The 25090-nt window shown below is 46.7% G+C and overlaps 1 protein-coding gene across 6 annotated transcripts in view; it reads right to left on the bottom strand.

Annotated features, from left to right (window-relative positions):
* Positions 1 to 25090, bottom strand: part of MAP3K20 (mitogen-activated protein kinase kinase kinase 20) — an 800901-nt gene that overhangs the window by 349320 nt on the left and 426491 nt on the right. For all 6 annotated transcript variants that reach the window (XM_069225360.1, XM_069225358.1, XM_069225359.1 and 3 more), the window contains exon 8: positions 18033 to 18119. In XM_069225360.1, the coding sequence (XP_069081461.1) occupies positions 18033 to 18119 (87 nt within the window). The remainder of the gene's footprint in view (positions 1 to 18032; positions 18120 to 25090) is intronic.

Here is a 25090-nt window from a genome sequence, read left to right as displayed (position 1 = left end):
CGGCGGGCGTTGTTGGGCTCTCCCAATGGCACCACCCCTCACCTGGCCGGAGATCAGAGGCCGCGCATCCACGGCCTCGTGGTGTGTTATATTGCAGCGGAGACCTACACAGGGGGGGACACCGGACACCGAATACAGAGAACGAGAAACAGGACACAGAAAGACGAAATACAACGGAGGGAAAACAGATTAAAACAGGAAGCAACCAAGAGATAGGGATGTGGAGCGGAGGGGGGAGGAACAATGGGGGCACCCACAGTCCACCAGCAGGAAGGACAGTAAGATATTAACGAGGGAGCAATTAAAGTAAGCGACACAGAAGTGGAAAGAGGAAAAAAAAAAAAAAAGAAACGAAAACGAGGAGAGAACTAACGAACATTGAAACAAGGGGAAGAGCAACAAGGAGCAGCATAAGATAAACATAATAAAAAGACAAAAGTGCAATAATAAATAAAGGAAAAGGAAAAAAAATAAAAATAAAATAAGACCCAACCAACCACGAACAGCGCGCAGAACAGCCCAAGGAATACAACAGAGCCAGACAACAGTACGCAGGAGGAGGGGGAAACAATTTACGGCAAGAACGACAAAACAAGAGACTGCACAAGTACAGCAAAGGAGGGGGAGGGACGGACGGTGGGACAGGAGGGCGGAGGGGAAGGAGGAAAGTCAGGACTGTCCGAAGTGAAAGTACCTCCAGGCAGCCAGGAGGCCCAACCCAAGAGGCGCACCTCATCCTCCCTCCTACTCCTTCTCCTTCACCGCGATCCCCCCCAAGCCAACGCAGGGCGTGGAAGATGGCAAGAGGCCTCTCTCTCCCCCCCTTGAACTGAAGAGGCACAGTCTACATCTGAACCCGTGCCCAGACATACATTTTGTCCAAGCATCTGGATGTCGACTTTCTGAGGTCACCTAGAAAGATCAGCTATTGCTCATTTGAACTTGCTGCCCAACTAGGACTTCCTCTCTCTTCAACCCCCCCCCCTCACATCACATCACTTTCTACGCTCCCAGCTAGTGCTAAGATCAGGGCAAGTATTCTCCAGATCCCCATTAGCACTGGGAAATCTGCAATGCCTAGGGGCAGACGACGGGCAAAGCACCGGGTAAACCAGCTGGTCAACTGCTTTTCTCTGAAGCCCGGCGCCAGCAGAAACAATCCCCAGTGGTGGACCTCCTCATCCCCCCGCACACCAACATGACAGAGGATACGCAAAGTGCGTCAATGGATCGGATACTACAGGAAATATCAGCGGTGGGCTGGAAGGTATGGACAATGCCATGGTGGCTCTGACGGCAGAGACAAGATCTATGCGCCTAGAAATAGCAGGCTTCCAGTCGCAAATCTCCGGGCTGGATCAACGAGTGACAACAGTGGAAGCCCAAGCTGCCTCCTGGGCCAACAAAGATCAGGAACTCCTGCACCTCCGCAGCCGGCTAACCGATCTAGAGGACAGAAGCCGCAGAAACAACATCCGCCTTCTTGGAGCCCCGGAAGGGACGGAGGGCGCGGACATCCCCTCCTACCTGCGAGACATGCTCCCCAAACTAACCGATATAACATTTGACCCACCTCTGGAATTCCAACGGGCGCATAGACTTGGCCCCAAGAGACAGGATGGGAAGGACCGCCTTGCCCAATCATAGCCTGCATGCTGCGCCAGGGACAGGCTCGCCAACTGCTACAGACAGCCCGAACACAAGGCCCACTCCCGCTGGGTACCCTGGAAATACGTCTCTCTGCCGACTTCCCCAGAGAGACCGCAGAACGTAGGAAAGCTTTTCTCTCCCTCCGCCCTCGCCTCCGTCACCTAGACGTGAAATTCAGCTTATTCGAACCTGCCAGGATGTGGATCACCAAGAACGGAGAGTCCCGGACCTTCGATGACCAAGAGGACCTAAGAATTTTTTTAGAGGGACTACAAGACACGTCACAAACCATGGAAACAACGGCACAGTCCTCCTCCCTCTCCCAGGACGTACAGGGCCAAGCCCTGGGAGCTGGCCAGCCAGAAGCTGTACTAGACCCTGACAGAAGGACAGCTACAGATTCTCAAACCAGGGGGAGAGACCTGGAGAGGCTAACAAAAAACTATGACAACAGGGGTCAAGTACTACAGGCGGTGGCGATGTATACGCAGCTGTCCAATAGAGATAAATCCCGTTCCCCTTTGAAACTCACAGGGCCCTCCGCCTGAGATAAAAACGGGCAGAATCCTCCCCTATGGGTCTCTGCCGTCGTGAATCATGGGCTATTGTAGAAGCGCCATAGAGGCCCTACAGCGGAGATTGCCAGATGGAGAGATGAGTACCGGTTCTATGTACATCTCTAAGACACTTTAACGCTGAGTACCAGTGCCTTTAACAGACTTCGAATGTTTTTGACTGTTTGGATTGTTTTTGATTGTTACCTAAGCCTTTGCTTGTTCCCACTTGCCCCCGGATGTCCCTCCCCGCCCCCTCCCCACCTGGAGGCCCGGAACCTCTCTCCCCCGCCTCTCCTGGCCCCCTCCCCCCCTGCTCTCACTAAGAAACGGTTATCCTACCCCACCTCATTTATCCTCTTTAGAGTACCAGTCTTGTGCACTTCCTAAGACTTGCGGGACTCATTTTATCATTTTGTCAGCATATTACTCCCACTTACGGCTAGTTTATCCTGGCTAAAGATGGAGCGCTAGGCTTGAGGGGGGACTCAGGATCCTGGTCTTCAAGTGAGTGCCTTGGGGGACCTACCGTGGATGATGGGGGGGAGGGGAACAGACCACGGACATACAAATTTGGCGCAAGGCAACACCATCACACTTCGGGGGGGAGCGGGGGAGGATGAGGGAGAGAGAGAAACCCACGACACACTGCAAACTTCACAACCTTACCCTACCCCCATATCTGGGCTGCTGAAGGAGAAGTGTGCGCCCTCTATACAGTCCCCCCTCTCCCGCCCTCCCCTTCTTCTCCTCTCCTCTCCTCTCCCTCCCTCTCCCCTTTCCTCTCCTTCCGTTTTCTTTCTTTCCTTCTCTTGCGCTACCTGCTTTTGCTGGGCACGATCCAGACCCGTATGCGTGCGATGATACCTGCGCAGGGGGGGCCTGGGTGCCCCACGCGCGCTGCCCCTCTCTCGGCGCGGGGCCCACTGGCTGAGCGTTGATGCTCACTTGGCCTAGGTTTTAGACCCGCCGGTTAAAGCTCGCGGATATCAGGACCCCAGTTCTGATCTCTCTCCTTATCTTCTTAGATCTCCATTAAGTTCCCCTTCTCCACTAATACATCTCTTTCTTTCTTTTTCTTCCTACTACCCTACACGTCTATTGCTTTCCCCCCTTCTTTTTCCCTCTACCCTCTGTCTCCGTCTAAAGACTCCTACCCCTGTCCCCACTTATTTCCATCCCCCCCCCCTACCCTTACTCCACCACCCTACCCCACGCGCTCATACCCCCGGGTGGGTCGACAAAAGAGGGGGGATGCCCAACGCGAACAATGCACCGAAAGTACCCCTACGGATAGTTTCATGGAATGTAAACGGCCTCACCCATTACATTAAATCGAAAAAAGTCTTATCCTATCTTAACTCCAAAAAGGCTGACATTGCCCTATTTCAAGAAACACATTTGGACAGACTTGAATCGGACAAACTACAACGTGACTGGGTGGGTACCATTTTGTTTAGCTGTAACCTACCTCTATCCAATACAGAGAGCACCCCAAGAAAGTGTGGGGTGGCGATCTTACTGCACAAAACCCTCCCTTTCACGATAATCAAATCATGGACCGACCCTGACGACCGCTTTGTATTCGCCAAACTGAAGATCGGAGACTCTACACTATGTGTGGGCTCCGTCTACGCACCAACGGGTCCTAAACGCCTTTTATTTCTACAGCTCAATCGGCTCCTGACCGAGATAGGGGCATCTCGCTATGTAATAGGAGGTGATTGGAACATAGCTAGAGACGTGGTACTGGACAGAACGGGACCCCTGGACACATGTAATAACACAGACAGGGCCCTACAGACTGAAATACTCTCGGACAATGGCTTGGTGTACCACTGGAGATTGACTCACCCGGCAGAGAGAGAATTTACTTTTCTCTCACCGGTACACAGTACTCAATCCCGGCTTGACTACTTTCTTCTATCTGACAATCTAGTAGCCCATACTGTTGACGATAGCATACTGGAGGGAGGCCTTTCGGACCATGCTCCCATTCTTGTAGCTATCCAGTTGGGTCTAATATCCCTGGGTCGCAAACCCTGGAGGCTACCAATTAATCGCCATCGATCCCCCCAGGGTAAGCTACAATAGCAGGACCATGCAACCACTTTCGCCCACGATAACCTAGGCACTGTAAATTAAAGCCGAACCATGTGGGCCGCAGCTAAGGCCTCGATACGTGGTCAGCTCATGCAAGATGCCGCACTGGCGAATAAAGATAGGAAAGAGCAAAAGGTGGCACTGGAACTCAACATTCGTCGACTTACTAGACAATATACAGTGCACCCCTCCCTTTCAATGTGTCGAAAACTAGAGCACGCCCAAATGGCTCTCAACGAGCTATATACCACCCAGGCTGAGTATGCACTGCAGAGGCTACAAGGGAGACACTACGAACAAGGCGAGAAGGCCGGACGACTGCTGGCAGCCCAACTTCATCAAAGAACAGCCGCTTTGGCTATCCCAGCCATCCGATCCTCCTCTGGGGAAATACTGGCACACCTGCAAGCTATTGCAAATGAATTTGCGCTGTTACGCCTCTATAGACAGGAAACAACAGCCAGCCCGACACAGACTGCCACCTTCTTAGAAGGCCTTGCTCTCCCCTCCTTATCAGAGGAGGGACGCAGTCTCCTGGAAGGGGAAATAAGCAGGCAGGAATTAGATAGAGCCATCTCCGACCTCCCCTACCATAAATCACCCGGGGAGGACGGATACCCGGCGGAATTCTACAAGTGGGTATGGAAAGAAGCGATTGATATCCTATACGAGGCCCTGAATGAAGCCTGTGAAACCCAGGCACTGGGAGCCATATCCAATAACGCCACGATAGCCATTATCCTAAAACCCGTGATGGACCCTCTACTATGTGGCAGCTATCGACCCATCTCTCTCCTAACCGGAGACATCAAAATTTTAGCAAGCGTTTTGGCAAACAGACTGCGCAAAGTAATACCGTCCTTAATTCACCATACACAGGTGGGATTTGTACCAGGCCGCACCTCTAGGAACCACCTGCGCACCCTATGTCATACCCTATGGACTGCAAGAGACTCACCGGAGACGGCGCTAGCCCTGTCTCTAGACGCTGAAAAGGCATTTGACAGCATAGAATGGCCCTACCTGTTCGCGGCTATGGAGAGATTCGGCCTGGGAGACAAATTTATCTCTATGGTACGGCTGCTTTATGACCAGCCTGCGGCCAGAGTCAACTGTGGAGGCTTCCTCTCGGACCCTTTCCCTATCCGTAGAGGCACGCGACAGGGCTGTACCCTCTCGCCCCTTTTGTTCCTACTAGCGATGGAGCCCTTGGCCGTAGCAATTCGATCCTCCCCCCTTATATCCGGCCTACCGTTAGCCGGAGGTATTTCCAAAATCTACCTGTATGCCGATGACGTCCTACTAACCCTCACGGACCTAGAACGATCCATACCAGCCTTGCTAGAGGTCATCGAGGAATTCGCAACCCTCCCTGGCTATCGCATTAATTGGGATAAGAGCGAGGCACTCCCCCTTTCGCGAGTAACCACAAAGGCAGCACTTCTAGGTTACCCATTCCGCTGGACGCCGAAACGCCTTAAATATTTGGGAGTATTAGTCAACCCAGGCTTGGTACACATGGTGGCGGACAATATCAAACCCCTCATTTCGCGGACGAAACTGGACTTTGCAAAATGGACCCAATTGGGCCTCTCAATGTGGGTCCGAGTGCAGGCGGTCAGGATGGTTACAGTACCCTGGTTCATCTACATCCTGGGACTCCTCCCTTTACAGGTATCCCTCTCCACACTACGAGGCACAGATGCGCTCATTAGATCATTCGTATGGGGCCTAATGCGACCGCGACTATCACCTGCCAAGCTCCTAGCCTGCCGTTCACACAGGGGCATGGGGCTCCCTTCGGTGGAGCATTACTCTCTAGCTTTACAACTGTCCCAACTGTCCCAAACATTGTCAAAAGCACCAGATCCGCCTCTATGGACCACAGAGGAAAGACAGCTGTTGTTTGTGAATGAGGGTCTCGGGGGCCCTACCGTGACGATCTTCCATCTGTCACCTCGGTGAATCCTATTCTGAAAGCATTCAGGGCAGCCTGGCGAAGGGTCCACAGATTACTTGGGGTTCACCCCCTCATCCATTCCGAGGCACCCTTATGGCGGAACAGCGGCCTCCGGATAGGCGGTGAGGTACTCAACTTGCTACAATGGAAGAGGGCTGGCATCCTTACCCTCTCGCAAGTCCTAGAAAACGACGCGCTCAAACCCTTCCCCAGGCTGCAGGAATGGAGATTTCTGCAACTTAAACACTGTATCTCCTTGGTAGGTGACGTTGTCCGACGGGGGTCCCAGTCCTCCCCCGTAGTGGTTTATTTGCAACAATGGGGACAACATAAGGGAGTAATGGCAGGCCTCTATGACCTAATCACTCGACAACTTTATCCCCAGCCCCTAGCGGATAAGCTACGCTTGCAATGGCAAACCCGATTGCAGGTAGTCCTAGACCCAGCCGACTGGGAAGACACTCTGGAAGCCTTGGACAGAGGTACGCGGGAGGCACGCTTAAAGTTCTGTCTCTTTAAGGTCTTACACGACTGGCACTGGTCCCCAGCGAAACTACACAGGACAGGGCTCCTCCCACATGCGAAGTGCTGGAGATGCCCAGAGACATCCTGTGATTTAAAGCACATTTTGACCGACTGTCCCACAGTTCGACCACTCTGGGACGTTGTGAGCTCCACTATAGACGAATCTATGCTGCTGCCATCGCCACTCCCCCGTTCTCTCATACTCCTGCATGATACGACCTCCCTACCAGATCTCTCTAGACCGCACAAAAGATTGTTACACACTGCACTAGCTACTGCAAAAATATGCATACTCCGACATTGGCGGTCAGAGGCCACACCATCCCAGGAGGAGTGGATCGTAGCCATGACCCGTACGGCCACACATGAAAGAATTATCTATAACCTACAGGACCGAGCCCAAGTATTTACTCAGATATGGGCTCCCTTCCTCACAGTGGGAAGATAGCGAACCATCCGGAAACTACACCCCCCCACACTCCTCCCCATGCCCCTGCCCTCCCCCTCCCTACCTTCTTCCTATCCTCCTTTTCCTCCCCCGTCTAGTATTCTTTTTCTCTCTCCTCCTTATTATTCTTATTCCTCTCTTTTCTTCTCTTTTTTTGATCTCTATTCCAATTCCCTCTTTTTTCCTTTCTCTTTCTTAACCTCACTAGAGGCTACATATTGATTGATTCTTCCCATCATCCTCAGGTGACCTTTTTTGTAGATCCCTCAACACGGGCCATGAGTAGAATACATGGCACCAGCCTGAACCAGCCAAGCGGCAACAGGAGACCCATATCCTATTATTTTCACCATTCTGTTCCCCTGACAATCTACAACCCTAGAATATATATATATATATACGCGTCGCGACCCTTAAGGTTAAGATGTCAGGTTGAGCGCCCCGTGGCACCGGCGCTCCCTGACCTGTTCCGATTTCAATTATCGGCACAGCGATAAACCTATTTTGTGCCCCTGGGAAACCAGGCGCTTTTGCCCCCAAATCCCTGCTGCACGATTAGCTCGTCCATTTGTCTCCTTCCCTTATCCTTTTTTGTTTACGCTCTGAGTTACAGTCAATACGAAACTTTGTTTGTCCGCCTATTTGTTTACTTCCTCTTTCTCACCCCTATCTATATTTCTTTTATTCCCCTTCTCCCACTGCACGTACGACTTGAACAGTATATCAGTATATCATGTTCTCGTAGTACAAAGGTCATTAGCCTATTATTTTGTGCGTTCTTTCCTATTCCTTGATGTACAATTGTTTATAAACGTCGGGACTTTGATCCCCCCTTGGTGTGGTAGTGTACTGCAGTGTTTATAATGCAATAAAAAAATTATTTAAAAAAAATAATCTTTCATGCCTTTAAGAAAGGCAAAAATGCCATAGCATATATATACATATGTATATATAAATATATATATCTGTATAAAAAAAATCCGCCGAGCGGGGAGGCTTGGGTGGGTGTAAGGAATCTGCAGCTAGAAAGAGTCTCTACCAGATACCTTGTTACCGAAGGTAAGTAACTTGTTCATCTGATAGAGACTTCTAGCTGCAGCCTCCTTACCTTAGAATAGATACCCAAGCTATAACCCCTGGCGGTGGGTCTGAAGGAGATTTTTATTCTAGGAAGTCCTGCAAAACAGACTGGGCAAAATGCCCCTCTCTTCTTACCTGGCTATCCAGGCAGTAGTGTTTTGCAAACGTGTGCAAAGAAGCCCACGTTGCAGCCTGACAGATGTCCACCACCGGTACGCCACGTGCTAACGCAGTGGTAGCAGCTTTCCCCCTAGTAGAATGAGCTCTCAAGCCCTCGGGAGGCTGCTTCTTTGCCAAAGCGTAGCAGATCTTTATACAGAGAATGACCCAGCGCAAAATGGATCGTTTCTGCACTGCCCGACCCTTCTTTGCACCAACGTACCCCACAAAGAGTTGGTCGTCCACCCGGAACTCTTTAGTGCGGTCAAGGTAGAACGATAACACTCTTTTTGGGTCCAGCCGATGGAGACGCTCCTCTTCCTTAGAGGGATGCGGTGGTGCAAAGAAGGTGGGCAGGGTGATATTTTGACCCAGGTGGAAAGGGGTCACCACCTTGGGGAGGAAAGAGGCACGAGTTCTTAACACTACCTTGTCAGGATATATCATGAGATAAGGTGGTTTGAAGATAAAGCCTGCAGCTCACTCACTCTCCTGGCAGATGTAATTGCCACCAAAAAGGCTGTTTTAATAGTGAGCAGCCGGAGAGGACAGTTATGCAAGGGCTCGAAGGGAGCACACATAAGGAAGGTAAGAACCAAATTAACATCCCACTGGGGCATAACGAAAGGCACAGGCGGGAACAGATGCACAAGCCCTTTCAAAAACCTCTGTACTATAGGTGATTTATACAGAGATGGTTGATCGGGCAACTGAAGAAAAGCCGATAAGGCTGCAAGAAAGCCCTTGAGAGTCCCCAAGGAGGAACCCTGCTGGGCAAGAGACAATATAAACAAAAGGATGTTAGACAGAGAAGAAGAAAGAGGATCAATAGACCTCTCTGTACAATATGAAACAAAGCGTTTCCAACAGCAGGCGTAGATTGACTTAGTAGAGGGACGCCTGGCTGCCAGAATGACATCACAGACCTCAGGAGGGAGGTCATAAACCATTAACTGTCGCCGCTCAATCTCCACGCATGAAGGCGCAGAGTTGACAGGTTCGGGTGGAGAACCTTTCCCTGCTGCTGTGACAGAAGATCCTCCCGAAGAGACAGCCTAATTGGAGGACCGATGCTCATTTTGAGAAGCTCTGGATACCAAACTCTTCATGCCCAATTCGGAGCCACTAGGATTACTTGGGCCCAGTCGTTCTTGATTTTCTTGAGAACTCTGGGCAGAAGTGGTATAGGCGGAAAGGCGTATAGGAGGTCTGAACTCCACTTGCGACGAAAAGCATTGCCTAGCGATAGCCACCTTGGAAACTCCAATGCGCAAAACTGCTGACATTGCGCGTTCTCTACGGAGGCGAACAGATCGAACCAAGGCTCTCCCCACTGCTGAAAGAGTCCTTGCACCACCTATGGATGGAGACACCATTCGTGATCCTCTAAGCATTTTTGGCTGAGCTCGTCTGCCCTGGCGTTCAGAGAACCTGCCAGATGTTGAGCCACCAGGGTCATGCCCTGCTGTTCCAGCCATGTCCAGAGACGTAAAGCCTCTTGACAAAGGTCCACGACCCCACACCGCCATGCTTGCTGCAGTGCCACATTGCGGTAGTGTTGTCCGTGAACACCTGCACTACCGTCCCTTTCACAACAGGAAGAAATGCCTATAATGCTAGCCAGATCGCCCGAAGCTCCAGCAAGCTGATGTGGAGCCCGGATTCCGCTGGAGACCAGTGACCTCTGATCTCCACCTCCCCCAGATGGCCGCCCCATCCCAGAAGTGACGCATCTGTCACTACCGTTATATCAGGTTGGGGAAGGGAGAGGAATCTACCTTTGACCCAATCGCAGTTCACTAACCACCACTGCTGATCTTTTGCATCCCCTCTGAGATCTGAAACACATCAGTAAGATTTCCCTGATGCTGTGCCCATTGGAACTTCAGGTCCCACTGCAGAGCCCTCATGCGCCATCGGGCATGCTTGACCAATAGGATGCAGGAAGCCATGAGTCCCAACAGCCTCAGAGTCTGTCTCACCGAAATCCAGATTACAGGCTGAAACATCGGTATCATAACCTGAATATCCTGGGCCTGCTGTTCGGGAGGAAAAGCCCGATACTGCACTGTGTCCAGAACAGCTCCAATGAAAGTGAGCTTCTGAGAGGGAGTCAGGTGTGACTTCTGCACATTTATAGTGAACCCCAGCGAATGCAGGAGGTCCGCCGTCCTCTGGAGGTGGGTGACGAGAGCCTGGGGAGTAGAAGCCTTCAACAGCCAATAGGCTATAGCCCTAGGTAGGGGAAGACTGAAATCCCTGACCTGCGCAGATGAGCTGCCACTACCGACATAACCTTTGTGAACACCTGAGGGGCACTGGTGAGACCAAAAGGAAGCACAGTAAACTGAAAGTGCTCGTGGCCCACCTTGAACCGCAGGTAAAGCCTGTGGGCTGACAGGATAGAAATGAGGAAATACGCATCCTGCAAATCCAACGCTACCACCCAGTCTCCTTGGTCTAGGGCATACAAAACCTGAGCAAGAGGGAGCATCTTGAATTTCTCCTTCTTGAGGAAGAGATTGACGTCCCTTAAATCCAAGATAGGGCGAAGGCCTTTGTTCTTTTTGGGAATCAGAAAGTAGCGGGAATAACAACCACTGCCTACTTCTGATATCGGGACTCTTTCTATGGCTCCCTTGGCCAAGAGAGCCGTAACTTCCTCGCGGAGCAAAGCCAGATGGTCCTCCATCAGCCATTCCTTTGTAGGAGGGACAGAAGGAGGGAAAGACTGGAAGGGAAGGGAGTAGCCCTTCCGTATGATCTGCAGGACCCACTTGTCCGTGGTGATGGAAAGCCAGTGAGGGAGATGAAAACGAATCCTCCCTCCAACTGGTCGGACGTGATCCCGCAGAACCATACTAGGAGGGCTTGGGCGCAGTGGAGGGGGGCTGTGTGGCTGCCGACCTCTGGCCAGACCCTCTGGGTCTGATGGTACCACGACCACGTCCTCTTACGGGATGCTGTGAAGCCTGAGAATGGGGGCTAAACTGTGGCTGGCGTGGTACCACGCCCCTTCCAAAGCCTCGAAAGGGGTGAAAGACAGACTGCTGTCGTGCTGGCACTGAAAGGCCCAAGGATCTGGCCGTGGCTCGAGAATCCTTGAACCTCTCAAGCGCGGAGTCTGCCTTTTCGCCAAAAAGGCGAGAGCCATCAAAGGGCATGTCCATCAACCTGGACTGGACATCCCCTGAGAAACCAGTAGAACGTAGCCAGGCGTGGCGACGCAGGGCCACTGACGATTAAATTGCTCTTCCCAGCGAGTCGGTCGTGTCCAAACCACACTGGATCGTAAACTTGGCTGCATATCTCCCATCCTTGACAGCCTGGGTGAGAGTGTCCCGTACACCCTCCAGGACCTGGGGCAGCACCTGTTCCACCGTATCCCATAAAATATGGGAATAGCGGCCCAATAGGCAAGAGGTGTTTACGGACCTCAATGCCAGGCTGGTGGAAGAAAACATCTTCTTCCCAAGCTGATCCAGCCTCTTGGATTCCTTATCCGGGGGAGCAGAAGGGAAGGCACCACGGGAAGTAGAGGCTTGGACAACCAAGATCTTCGGAGTGGGGTGTTGTGTCAGGAAACTAGGGTCGCTCGGAGCGGGCCTACGGCGGCGGTCAACCGTCCTATTCACAGGAGCCCCTGTGCTGGGTTTGGACCACATACCCAGAAGGACGTCTGTAAGAGCCTCATTGAAGGGCAACTTCGGCTCTGATGTTGTCACCCCCGGCTGAAGCACTTCTGTCAGGATATTCGTCCTGACTGGCACCGTAGGCAAATCTAGGTCCAAGGCATCAGCTGCCCTACGCACCACCATAGCGAAAGAAGCATCCTCCTCCAAAGCCACATTAGGAGGAGAGAGCATACCAGTATCTGGAGACGTGTCCAGTCCACTGGTCTCCCCTAGATCCTCTACCAGTCCTGTTGTAATCCACATTCTAAAGGGTCCTCCGACCCCTCCCATTCCTCTTCAGCGTCTGGCTGATCTAAATAATGCTCAGACAATGATCTGGGCCGAATTTGCTCTGTCGAAGTTGGAGTCGATGTCATACGACGTCACTACAGCTCCGGATCATCCGGAATAAGGATGGGGCTGCCACCGGTGGGTGCCGGTGGCGGAATCGTCGACATTGGACCCGGTGCCAAAGGAGGACGACTGTGAGAGACCTGTGCCGGTTCAGATCCAGCATCGGATCCTGGGGTCCCCAACGGCACCGAGACCGAAGCCGCCGGCGTCGAATCCGAAGGGGCCCCTGCTGACCCCTCGGGGCCCGAACACCCACCCGAGGGTGCAGCCCTCTCAAAAACGAGACGCATGGCCTCGTAAAACTCTTTTATTTGAGCAGTGTCGATCCGGTCCCTGGAAAGGGGGGAAGACGCGGAGTTGATCCTGGTGACGGCTCCACAGAACCGCGCTCGGAACGTCGACGTTACCTAGATGCCTCGTCGGCCGACAGGCATGGCGAAGACGAAGTCCGCTTGGACTTCTTCTTCTTCTTGTGCCTATTACCTTCGGATGACCTCGAATGCGAGGAAGAGGACTTGGGGCTCCGGGAGCGGTGCCGCGACCTCCTCCTGCTGCAGGACAGTGACCTCCGCGGAGTCGCGCCAACCGAAGATGAATTTCGCGCCACAAGAAGCTGAATCCCTCAGGGCCTTCGGTGCCATGGCTCGACAGTCAGAGCACGAAGTGGAATCGTGGTCCTTCTCCAGGCACCAAAGACAAACACAGTGCGGATCCGTCACCGACATGGTGCGACGACACGCACCACACGGCTTGAATCCTGTCTTGCTCGAAGACATGACTTCAAACAGTCAAAAAAGCGTCGACAAACCATTGAAGCAGGGTAGCTCTTTCCGGAACTGCGCTTAACCGGTGTGGAAGGAAAAGAACTGACGTACGTGCGCCGAGACGGCGTCTATATAGACACCCGTGACGTCATAGATGGCTCCAACGACACCGATGACACACACGGAGTGGGTCGACGCACGCAGGTCTGAATGACGCGCCCGACGGCACGCGCCTGGTACTGCTCAGAAAAAACTCCGGATTCGAAGCTGACGCCAGGGAATTCTAAAGTAAGGAAGCTGCAGCTAGAAGTCTCTATCAGATGTTGCATATACACATGAACCAGCTTCTAAGTATGTAGGTAGGACCGGGCCTGGCAGTTCGGGCTGGACTGTTCCCATGAGGAACAGGGTCAAGACTGATTTGCATATGGCTGGGTCCAAACTGGGGTGGCATGGTGAGCAAAAGAACAATGGATTAAACCCAGATCTGTGACTGGGGGTGAGTGTTTGTATTGTCAGCACTCCGTCCATCATCCTTTTGTGTTGCTAAAGTTGCCCTAAGTGGGAAGGGTATGCCCAGACGTGGGTCCCTTGCTCACTGTGCCACTGGATTCAAGCTAGCCTGGCTGATGAAGGGTGATACCCTGAAACCGGTCCCAGAATGCTTGTTTCCGGTCCAGGGAGGACCTGGCTAGGCAGTTCGGGCTGGACTGTTCCCATGAGGAACAGGGTCAAGACTGATTTGCATATGGCTGGGTCCAAACTGGGGTGGCATTGTGAGCAAAAGAACGATGGATTAAACCCAGATCTGTGACCGGGGGTGAGTGTTTGTATTGCCAGCACTCCGTCCATCACCCTTTTGTGTTGCTAAAGTTGCCCTAAGTGGGAAGGTTATGCCCAGACATGGGTCCCTTGCTCACTGTCCCACTGGATTCAAGCTAGCCTGGCTGATGAAGGGTGATACCCTGAAACCAGTCCCAGGATGCTTGTTTCTGGTCCAGGGAGGACCTGGCCTGGCAGTTCGGGCTGGACTGTTCCCATGAGGAACAGGGTCAAGACTGATTTGCATATGGCTGGGTCCAAACTGGGGTGGCATGGTGAGCAAAAGAACGATGGATTAAATCCAGATCTGTGACTGGGGTTGAGTGTTTGTATTGTCAGAACTCCGTCCATCATCCTTTTGTGTTGCTAAAGTAGCCCTAAGTGGGAAGGGTATGCCCAGATGTGGGTCCCTTGCTCATTGTGCCACTGGATTCAAACTAGCCTGGCTGATGAAGGGTGATACCCTGAAACCGGTCCCAGGATGCTTGTTTCCGGTCCAGGGAGGACCTGGCGTGGCAGTTCGGGCTGGGCTGTTCCCATGAGGATCAGGGTCAAGACTGATTTGCATATGGCTGGGTCCAAACTGGGGTGGCATGGTAAGCAAAAGAACAATGGATTAAACCCAGACCTGTGACTGGGGGTGAGTGTTTGTATCGTCAGCACTCCATCCATCATCCTTTTGTGCTGCTAAAGTTGCCCTACGTCGGGAGGGTATGCCCAGACGTGGGTCCCTGGCTCACTGTGCCACTGGATTCAAGCTAGCCTGGCTGATGAAGGGTGATACCCTGAAACCGGTCCCAGGATGCTTGTTTCTAGTCCAGGGACGACCTGGCCTGGCAGTTCGGGCTGGACTGTTCCAATGAGGAACCGGGTCAAGACTGATTTGCATATGGCTGGGTCCAAACTGGGGTGGCATAGTGAGCAAAAGAACGATGGATTCAACCCAGATCTGTGACTGGGGGTGAGTGTTTGTATTGTCAGCACTCCGTCCATCATCCTTTTGTGTTGCTGAAATAGGATCCACAACATACCTCTTGGAATTCACTTTATTGCATGATAATATTTACAATGATTTTAGAGGAAATTCGCCAATAGTGAATATATTTCGATTTCTATAATACCATCGTATGTATTTAGTAATGTTGCAAATTGTGATTCACTTACAGAATGACATACCTCACAAACTACAATCCTATAATTCAGGAACTTTTGTGATCCAATTCTTAATTTAAAAAAGCAGGCATACATGTAATAAATAATAGCGTGACACTACAACCATTATGGACTTTTTCCTCCTGTACTCTAAATAGATCTGTCAGTGGAAGTTGGTGGAATATTAGCCTTACATACAAACCTTTCATTTTACAACAAGTACTCAAATCCCACAAATAATTTGAAATTGAAATATCCCCTGGATATCCTTTTTTCTCATGTACCTATGAGGTGTCCAAAAGTGCAACTGAAAACATTAAATATGTTATCCTTTACAATGGATAAGTCCTACAGCTGCTTAATTCAATCAGTGTTATTTCCTAAAATATGTGATGTACAGATGCATAAAATGATATGTACATAGGCTTGGCTTTGCTCACAAATACAAATTCACCCCTGATGATAAACAAAGTGTATTTGGCAAGTGTAGTGGTTGGAAACCTGACTCAAGTCATCCTGCAGATAGTTAGTTGGCTCTGGTTTGGAGAGTTGAGAGCATTCCATGGATTCCTTGATCCTTCCCAAAGAAAGGCAAAAACTTGAGAGGCCTGTAGTTGGTCAAGATTCAGAGCTTGGGATTTGGGGCTTTTTAAAGTGGAGTCATTTGTTTAAGATTTTAGAGATTTTTCTAATGAATAGAGATGTGTTGATGATGGTGATAGTGACGGGGGCACAGCAGCAAGCAAGCTTCTTCATACTGGTTCACTCTTTGGTAGTTTGTGTGTACATGATGAACAGGGAGATAAACTAACCCCCAAAATACTGATAAGTTTTCTTTACTTTCAAATTCGCTACCCTTAAAGAAAAACTGTTTATGGTGGCTTTTTGGTTTCTAAAATTATACAATAGGTTTTCTCAATATCCACAACGTGGAATTTTTCATAAAATAGATATTTTGGGGCCCAAATAGACCGTGAATCCTTCTACATTTCTACACCATTGACAGTTGAAATTCTACGTCTACTAAGAATAATGTTTTAATCAACAATATATTAAAACAGTGAGGGTCTCCAATTAAGAATGTTGTTGCAAAATTAATGCTTTATACCCAGTTCACAACTGAACTGGCAGATGATAACTTTTCTAGTACTTTCACAGCAAACTACAAGTGATTTTAGTAGCTTCCTGTGTTTCACATATTCACTCTCATACGTTTGCATCACATAGACATTTAGGAAGACTATATGTAGTTGCACCCTTAAAATAGTACAGTCTTTAGATAAATATGTGCTCCATTTTTAGGTACAATAAAAATGGCTAACAAACCACACATCTTTAACAAGTGTTGAGGGGTAATCATTTTTCTGATGTGCCTGGGAATGAGACAACAATTCACAGATATTGTGTGAGTACAAAATGGTAAAGAGGTTTGACATCATGTGATCAAGTAAAATACTAAAATAATTTTCTATTCTGCTCCTCTCCCAAGTGTGTCCGCTGAAGATAAATTCAACTTGCGTACCTAAATTCTTGGTCAATTTTCAGGATACTCATATTGATAGCATTAAACTAGTGACTCATGGCAAGTTTACGTCCAGTGTGCTTAGTGATTAATTAGAGATTCTTGTCTCTGAATTATGCTAGTTTAAAGGACTGACTAAAATGTTTTAACAGCACATGATTTGAGTACCTCACAATTTTAAATTTGAATAGAGATTTCAATTATATCTTCAATATTTAGTGCTTTGACCAGTCAAACAAAAGCTGTCACTAATTGCCTAAAGGCCAAAAATAACGTTTTGCCTACTGTAATATATGCAGGAACTCATTAACTAGTTAAAATAATATCTCAGTGTTGGAAAGAAGTAAATATATTGGCTTATCGTCAGTGCTCTTTAAATATGTAGTTGTTTCTACACCCAATGCTTCTCAATAGTATGAATAATGAAGGAGGTCAACAGTTTTATTTTTTACGCTAAACATGTTAGCTGAAAAGAATAGTTGTCTATTTAGACTAAAATGTAATACGGTGTGCATTTTGAAAAATACATATGCGCAGTGCAAAGATCTACATCCAGGTACTGCCGGCCTGCTAATTGAAAGCTTCACAATCTCAAGAGAAAAAAAGAAACACTGGATAGAGAAAAGGCGTTTACTGTACACTGCTGAAGTACTTTAGAAAAGGAAGGTCTCTGCGTGAGTTAGCTTGCAGCAATCTCTCAACCCAGCCAATACAAGTGATAAGTTCATCTTTAATGTAGTGTTCAACATACTGCAGGGAGCTAAACTGTAATTTTCTTTATTTTTCTCCCTTTTTACATTTGAAATGCTCATCTAAGTGACAGCTTCTTGTTCAGGAGTGGCTCATGCTGGGAGAGTTAAGTGGAAGTATCTGAAGGTCTCTTACAGAAATATTGTCTCCTGGCCAGTATAAAGGTGTCCAAAATGCGGGAGATGTGGTTAAACCGTTCCTCTACCTTGGACGCAAGTGCTTCTTTCATCACTCAGAACAAACCCCTAGGTTACAATATTGAGAATGAGAGCCAGTACAGTAGTTCTACCATTTTTGATCTTCAGCGTCACAACGTGAAGCCGCAACAATTAGATGTAAAGAGTCCATTCATGAGGGATAACACCACTTTGACCCTTTGTGCTAACTCCTACTGGTAATCTTTCCATAAACGTGAACTTACTCTCCAACTGAAGAAGATGAATAGTCTTTGCAATCCCCCAATACAGTATTCATGTCTATCCACTGCCTCAAACCTAATAGAAAAGTAGTCTTACCTCATTTTTTTCCACTACAAGCCAAGCGACTTGTAATCCTTCCAAGCCTTTAAAGGGGACTTCTCTTGTGAGCATCTCCCAAAGTACCTGGACAAATGTATTCAAGATACAGTCATTAAAAACTACAGTGCAACACATTCTCCTTTTCATATAATCAGATATAACGTGTTTCAGACATGCTGTATGAGTATTCACTTAACAGAATGATGCAAATAGTATTTATCATTTCTCTTTTCCAAACAAAAGCATATTGGTATACAAGGGCTGTGGTCTTTTGGAAATCAATGCTTATCCATTAGGATGCCAAGATGAACTTTTCTGGATACAATTATAAGCCCAGGAAATAGAGAAGCACAAAGTGTGTTGGAAATATCTTCAAAAAATAATTAACTGCTATTTTGCAACAGTAAATTAATGTAATAAACTAATGTTTCTGCCTATCAAGGGTTGTTCAAAGACTCATGGAAAAACATGTATTCAAGATACAGTCATTAAAGAAAGAAATTTAATAGGCTAAACAAAGCTGGATTTTTTTTGTTTGATATATTAATTCTCATAAAAAAAAATTGGACATATTTTTTGTGTTAAAATAGTTGTAATGGTGTGTGTTTGCTACAGAAAATCATCAATGTTATAGTAGTCTGCAAAATTGTTTTTATCAGGTTTCTTTGGATCCAGTATTCAATAGTTTGGTCCTTTAGCAGATGTCTATTGAAGTGACAAGATAAAATGTGTGTGTATTCAAGTTAGAATACTTATTTGCTGGTGATATTAACAGAATGAGAATTGACTAACAGTCAATTTTTCGTGGTAAATTGGTCTATCTTCAGTTTGTCTTATCCACGAAATTCAAGTATGCTAGGACTGATCTGATATTCTGGTGAATCTCTAAAGCTCAGATATCGAAATCCACTTGGACCTTTCAGTGTCTATTGCAGTTCTTCTTGTAATGTGCACTCATTTCCACAGATTTATATTCAGTTTAGAACTGTTGAACTACTACTTCGATTTCATAATCACCAGTATGCAAAGCTGTAATATTTATGTACAATAGATGTGTCATCCATTCTATTACCATCACTGTTTTAAACTGTCTTCTATAATACCAAACCAATTTTACAGAGTTTGCAAGTAGCGTCTAAACTGTATGTACAGCATTAACAAGTTTAATAGCTTATGTGACTTACCTAATGCCAAATTCACTCTTTACAATGTTTCTAAAAATTTGTCTCTTCAATACCAAATCCCCTTTTACACACATGAAAAGCTTTGCATTCTAAGACCCTGATTAAGAGTTAAGTTAAATTACGATTTGGGTGATATTTATCACATCCTCTCAGTTTTTCCTTGAAAGTTTCCAGCAGGTCAAACATGCTGTAATTTATCAATCGAAAAGGCTCACATAAAAGTCAAAATGTGAAAGTTAAACAGGACCGACTAGAGCATGTTTTTCACTAGTACAACTGATGTATATTACTTGTGATGATGAATTAAAGGGAAGTAAGGCATATATAAATATATTTGCATTTTAATGCTGCGCTTTTAATTATAATTGTCTATTTTGAAAAGGTCACAGTTTCTTACCAAATACTGGTAGGGTTGTCTATCAGTGCACATCTGTCAGGAAGTTTTAACTACTGTCCCAAAAAGATCATTCATAGTATTTTTAAAAAGATGCGGCAAAGTATTTTATTTATTACCTTTTGTAAATGTGTGTTTTCATACTGGCTGCCATGAAGCAAGGTGATTGGATGCAAAACAGCAACCATCTTGAAAGTCTAAAATGTTTATAATATTTTTTCATAATTTCGAGTTAGCCACCCTGTTGCATTACATCACGTTGAGTAATGCACTGAAGCGTCATCTTGGAAGTATGAAAATGTATTTTCTATGCTTTTAAGATGGCCATTGAGTCTCATCATGCCACATTGTGCCACACAACTTGGTGGCCATCTTGAAAGAATAGCAAATATAAGAAATAAACTTTAACAATGACCAATCACTGGTATTGACTTTGCTATTGCAAGTTTATTTTAAAAGCATCTGGCATTGTCAAAGCCAATAGTAGCAGCCAGCACTGAGAGGGGCAGTGGGAGTGCATCTGCATAAGAGGGTAGGTAGGAGTGAAGCCTGCAGAAATGGGGCGCCAACAAGTACTGCAGGACAACTTCCAGATCATCATCCAGCAAGCCATCTGGCACCCAGTGCGCTGCATAAAAGTCAAGAGCATCTGCAGACTCAGGAAGAGGCACAAAAAAGTGCTAGAGGTTCACATCCAAGGCATAACCAAGCCTGTTACCAGTGTTTAATGTCCTGCATCTCCATTCTCTTATGGGGAGGGACAGTTGGTGTGAGGGTTCAGGACGGTAGAGAAAGATAGCCCACACTGTAAGTACACACATAGTCAAGGAACAAGCAGGATATGGTCTCAAGTGTAGATCTAAATAAGAAATTAATTAAAAACATGGAAAATGGTTCTATGACGTTAGCACTGAAAAATGCAACTCAGATATTTAAAAATGAGGATAAAATGGAAAAGCAACAGGGGTGGAACAAGCACAAAAACATTAATGATGGGCACCCAATAAGGAGCCGACAACTGAGATAGACAAGAAAACCATACCATCAATGGCGATGGGATGACCCAAAGTCCACTATATTAGTCTATATAATGCTGTCGGTGACAAACAGCTTATGCTTCCTGTAGTTACACTACACAAAGCGGCAATACTTTAAAAAAAATAAACATGGGGGAATACTGATATAATGTCTCAGTAAGAGACAAAAAAACACACACAGCCAGTGGAAAGTTCTCATGCTGGCTACAAAAAAGTACTCAACCACTCACAGACAGACATACACACAAACAACAACAATCAGCACACTTGAAACCAGCACTGTGGAGCTAGCACCTCAGATATTCAGCCAGGTGGAGGTCATAAAAGCATCTGACAGATGGACCCAACATACAGATAACACTGGACATGCAAGTCCACACCACCGACTACAACTTCCATAGAACTATAGGTCAACAACAAGACCCAGCGCAATGCAAACAACAATTTTCCTCTCAGAAAAAGTGCTCTGCTGATGCCACTGCAACACAACACTCACAAAACCAAAAACTAGTGGACCTCCATTTATGAGATTGCAGCTAAATTAGAGGAGGTTATATCTAACTGTAATCTCTCCTCTCAGTGACACAAAGGTTTTCTGGAGCATATACTCTCTTGCAACCTCCAAAGAGCCCATTAGAAAACGACAGTGACTTTGAAGGTATTTTGCAGCAGATGTGCCTGCAGCCAACAACAGAGAAGGTACTCTTTGAAATGATAGTGGCCATGTGAGTGTCATGTATTGACTAGGAAAACATATTAGCAAGTGGACAAAACTCTCAGCCATTGAAGAAGACATCAGTGACACAAACCCCACAAGGAGAAATATAAAGGTGTCTGCACCCTGGAGGGCTACACAAACCAAACAGGCAGCAGGAGAAAAGATGTCTAACATCATTAATGATGAACGTCTGATCCAAACATACAAGACAAAAACTCACATGAAGCTAATCTATTATTCTGAAGAAAAAAAGGTCCCCTAAAGTGCAATATGGAAGAAAATATGCAGTCTATTAATGCACACACAGCGCAACCCACCTGTGGCAGTACTAAAGCTCAAAATACTAATAGATGAGATGGCCATTGAAGAAACTACGTGTTCACAGGTGGTCATGGGTGTCAGTTACTTAAACTGCATCACAGACCTCCAGGAATCTGAAGAAACAGCAAGATGGCATAGTGCATGTACTCACCTGAACAGAAACTAAAGGACGACTATAGTGGCTGACTGACAAAAAAGCACACTTTGAGGTAGACAACAGGTATTGCCAGATTGTGGCAAAGGAAGAGTCACATGAGTGAGCTTTTGGTAGCATTAATGGGCAGATGTATCAGAGAGACATGACATTGTTTGTGGTGGTTAATGTAACTGTGGTATACTAAGAAAATGTCAGCGGAAGCATGTCCATGTTCTTCCAGAGACAACCTCCAATCATAGCAAAAACAGACCTGGTCCAACCACCTCTAAATGAAGTAGCGCTGTGGAAAAGAAAGTAAGCTCATACTCATCCATTACTATATCCTCCAAAACAGTGCTAAGGATACCATGCTCAATGCCTAGCATTAACCTTTAGGGTTTTGAGTCAGCAGTTAGCACACCACTGAACAACCTCTCCTTTTCTGATTGACCATCAAGTCATCAGCCCTGTTCTGTAAAACTCCATGGACTAGATGCGTATGAACATCCATGGCTGGCCTACTATCCCACCAAAACAAATATCTGTGCCAGGTCCTGCACACAAACTGGAAACATTCTATAGCACTTGCCAGATACTGGCTCTCATTTGAGGGAGGGCAGTGATGGTACATTTAGAGAGTGGGATATTTTCTGTGTTGCCTGTAGCAGAGCCAATTATGTAAATCTTTTGACTTCTGGCAATGGCAGTGTCGGACGAGCACAATTAAGGTCAGCTACTCCAACTCCAATGCCACTACTGGGCCTTCTAACTAGGGCCACCATGTAGATTCTAGACCAAAATAATATTTCATTGTCCCCTATTTCCCAGTGCATGGGGGGTAGCTATCTTATTTCTGGATATGGAACCCCATGTTGAGGATTTGAATCACTGAATAACAAAAAACATGACAAGTCTATTGTCCTGGCATGGCAGAGTTTCAGCTGCTGCCCTCTTCTTAAGGAACTAGTATTCCCAAATACTGCGCCAGATGAGATTAAGAGACAGACATTTATGCTTGACAAAAGATTTCTATGATGTTGGCTCAAGAAAATGGGAGGCCAAGAGCCATAACAGTAGATGAGCAGGGTCCACTCCATAAGATTAACAATGCTAAAAGTGCTGTTGGTGATGTAGCACTTTGGTTGGGTACAAAGTATCAAGAATGGACAGGGGATTAGGCGGGCGTAGACAAGTGTACAATTCTCAATGACGCATGCACTCCTTGAAGGAGGGGTTCTGAATAATTTTGGTAAAATGGCTGACAGCGACTCAGCACTTTGGCCTGCATAGAGTACAAGAATGGACAGTGAAGTAGGTGGACATAGACAAGTTTACAATACCCTAGTGGGTAGGCTGTAAAACATACAATACTTCCCTGTGTTAGAAATGGTTTCCCCTTCCCTCATCTATCACCCCAATCTAAACCCTTACGCTGCCCACAATATAGATTTATCACCTGCTTAGTGACTTTATTGTCTTTAAATTACTCGATCACTAACCATAGTGGATCATAGGAAAAGTGTTCATGCTTGGGTTAGTGCAAGAGTTACATATTGATGAAAGATTTTATACCGAATGAAATATGAAGGATGCTAAACCGCAAAAACAGGTGAATAATGTTTTTATAGGAAGAATCATGGATTCAAAAAGTCTTCACTATTGAGGGTAGAGGGTTTTCATGACACAATGATCTAGCATAAAGTGGTGTTTTTAATATATCTGGGTATGGTCAGAATGTTTAAGAAGCTAAACTCCACAGGACTGGGAATTCCATGTGGTTCTACTGATGGAAAAGATGATCACACTTAGTAATTGCTCATTCCATGGGTTTAACTAGGTGGATGTACTATACGGTAACAGTAAGTTCACATGCAAATTTACTGTATGGTAAATCCACCCCAGTACCATGCAATTCATAACTGGGATCTTAGTCCTCAGTTGTCATCAAATGTGAACAGTACCTTGCTCACCGCAGCCCATAACAGTGTCTGTGTCTCAGTATCTCTTTGTTCCCCATGAAAGCTGCATTTGGGCATACTTCTACTTAATGTGATAATGAGACCCCATTACTTTGTGCAGTCATATAAGGACTTTTAGGTACCCGAATAGTCTTTATCTGTGTGTTCCAGCATGCATCCTGAGCATGTGCTACCTTCCAGTTCTTGGCTTTACCTGCAGCACAGCAGTGTTACAACAGTTGGCTGACTGTTCAATGCCTTAGTAAACATTTTGATTCACAGATTTCTTCTAGGATAGTGAGTCGTCCGTTAGTGATCATGTTTCGGAGAATGAGACACCTTGTTGCAGATTCCCTGCCTGCACTGGTTGGACTTATCATCCACATATGCCCTGATGTAGGCTCATAAATCACTTTTGAGCACCCTAGTGGTTGCCGAATAGGTCCAAATAACTCTACAGTTGCCTTTATACTTGTTTTCTGTTACTTGTTATTCAGGATATGGTATCTTGCCTTGGATTAAGATGTTCACCAAAAGATAGCTCTTCCCCAGGAGTTCACATTAGGCATAAGGGATTGTACTACTGAATATCGACCCTCAGAATATCCTGGTGAAAAAAGGTATTGACAAAATACTAAAAGGTAAGTGCATATAGCAAAATATAGATTTATTATTCCTAACTCCACATCTACATGTCAATATTCAGGGTGCACACCGTAAAACTGGAAAACAATGTTCAGTCTAGGTCAGTGGTTCCCAACCTTATGATTTATGTGGACCCCCATTTTAACATTAATGGAACCCAGGGACCCCCACTGAATCATCATTGGAATCCGGGGACCCCCGCCTGAGTCATTACTGGAAGCTGGGGACCTAATTTGTCAATATTTGTTAATATTTTTTAATTTTCTAAGCAGTCGCGGACCCCTTGAGAAGGCTTCGCGGACCCCCAGGGGTCCCCGGACCACAGGTTGGGAACCACTGGTCTAGGTAATCAATTGCCATATAATATGCATTTTTCCAAATTAGTGTTAAGTGAGTCTTTCAATATGGGCTGATCTGATTAAGACATTAGGTATTACAAAGTTCATTAATTGTATTTAGTTATATATATATATATATATATATATATATGGGAAGTTTTCTTCCTGAGTAAAATAATTTACAGTAATCCGAAGGTGTCCGGGTCTTCCTTGTACAAGAGGAATACTGTTTAATGTTTGGGCTACCGGACACCTCTGCATTCCGGGCGGTATATATATATATATCAATCAAAACAAATCCCCTTCAGGGTTAGAGTGACGCAT

This window comes from Pleurodeles waltl, chromosome 3_1 (assembly GCF_031143425.1).
Source record: "Pleurodeles waltl isolate 20211129_DDA chromosome 3_1, aPleWal1.hap1.20221129, whole genome shotgun sequence".
NCBI lineage: Eukaryota > Metazoa > Chordata > Amphibia > Caudata > Salamandridae > Pleurodeles > Pleurodeles waltl.
Note: the sequence above shows the minus strand (reverse complement) of the source record. Positions and strands in the feature narration are given on the sequence as shown.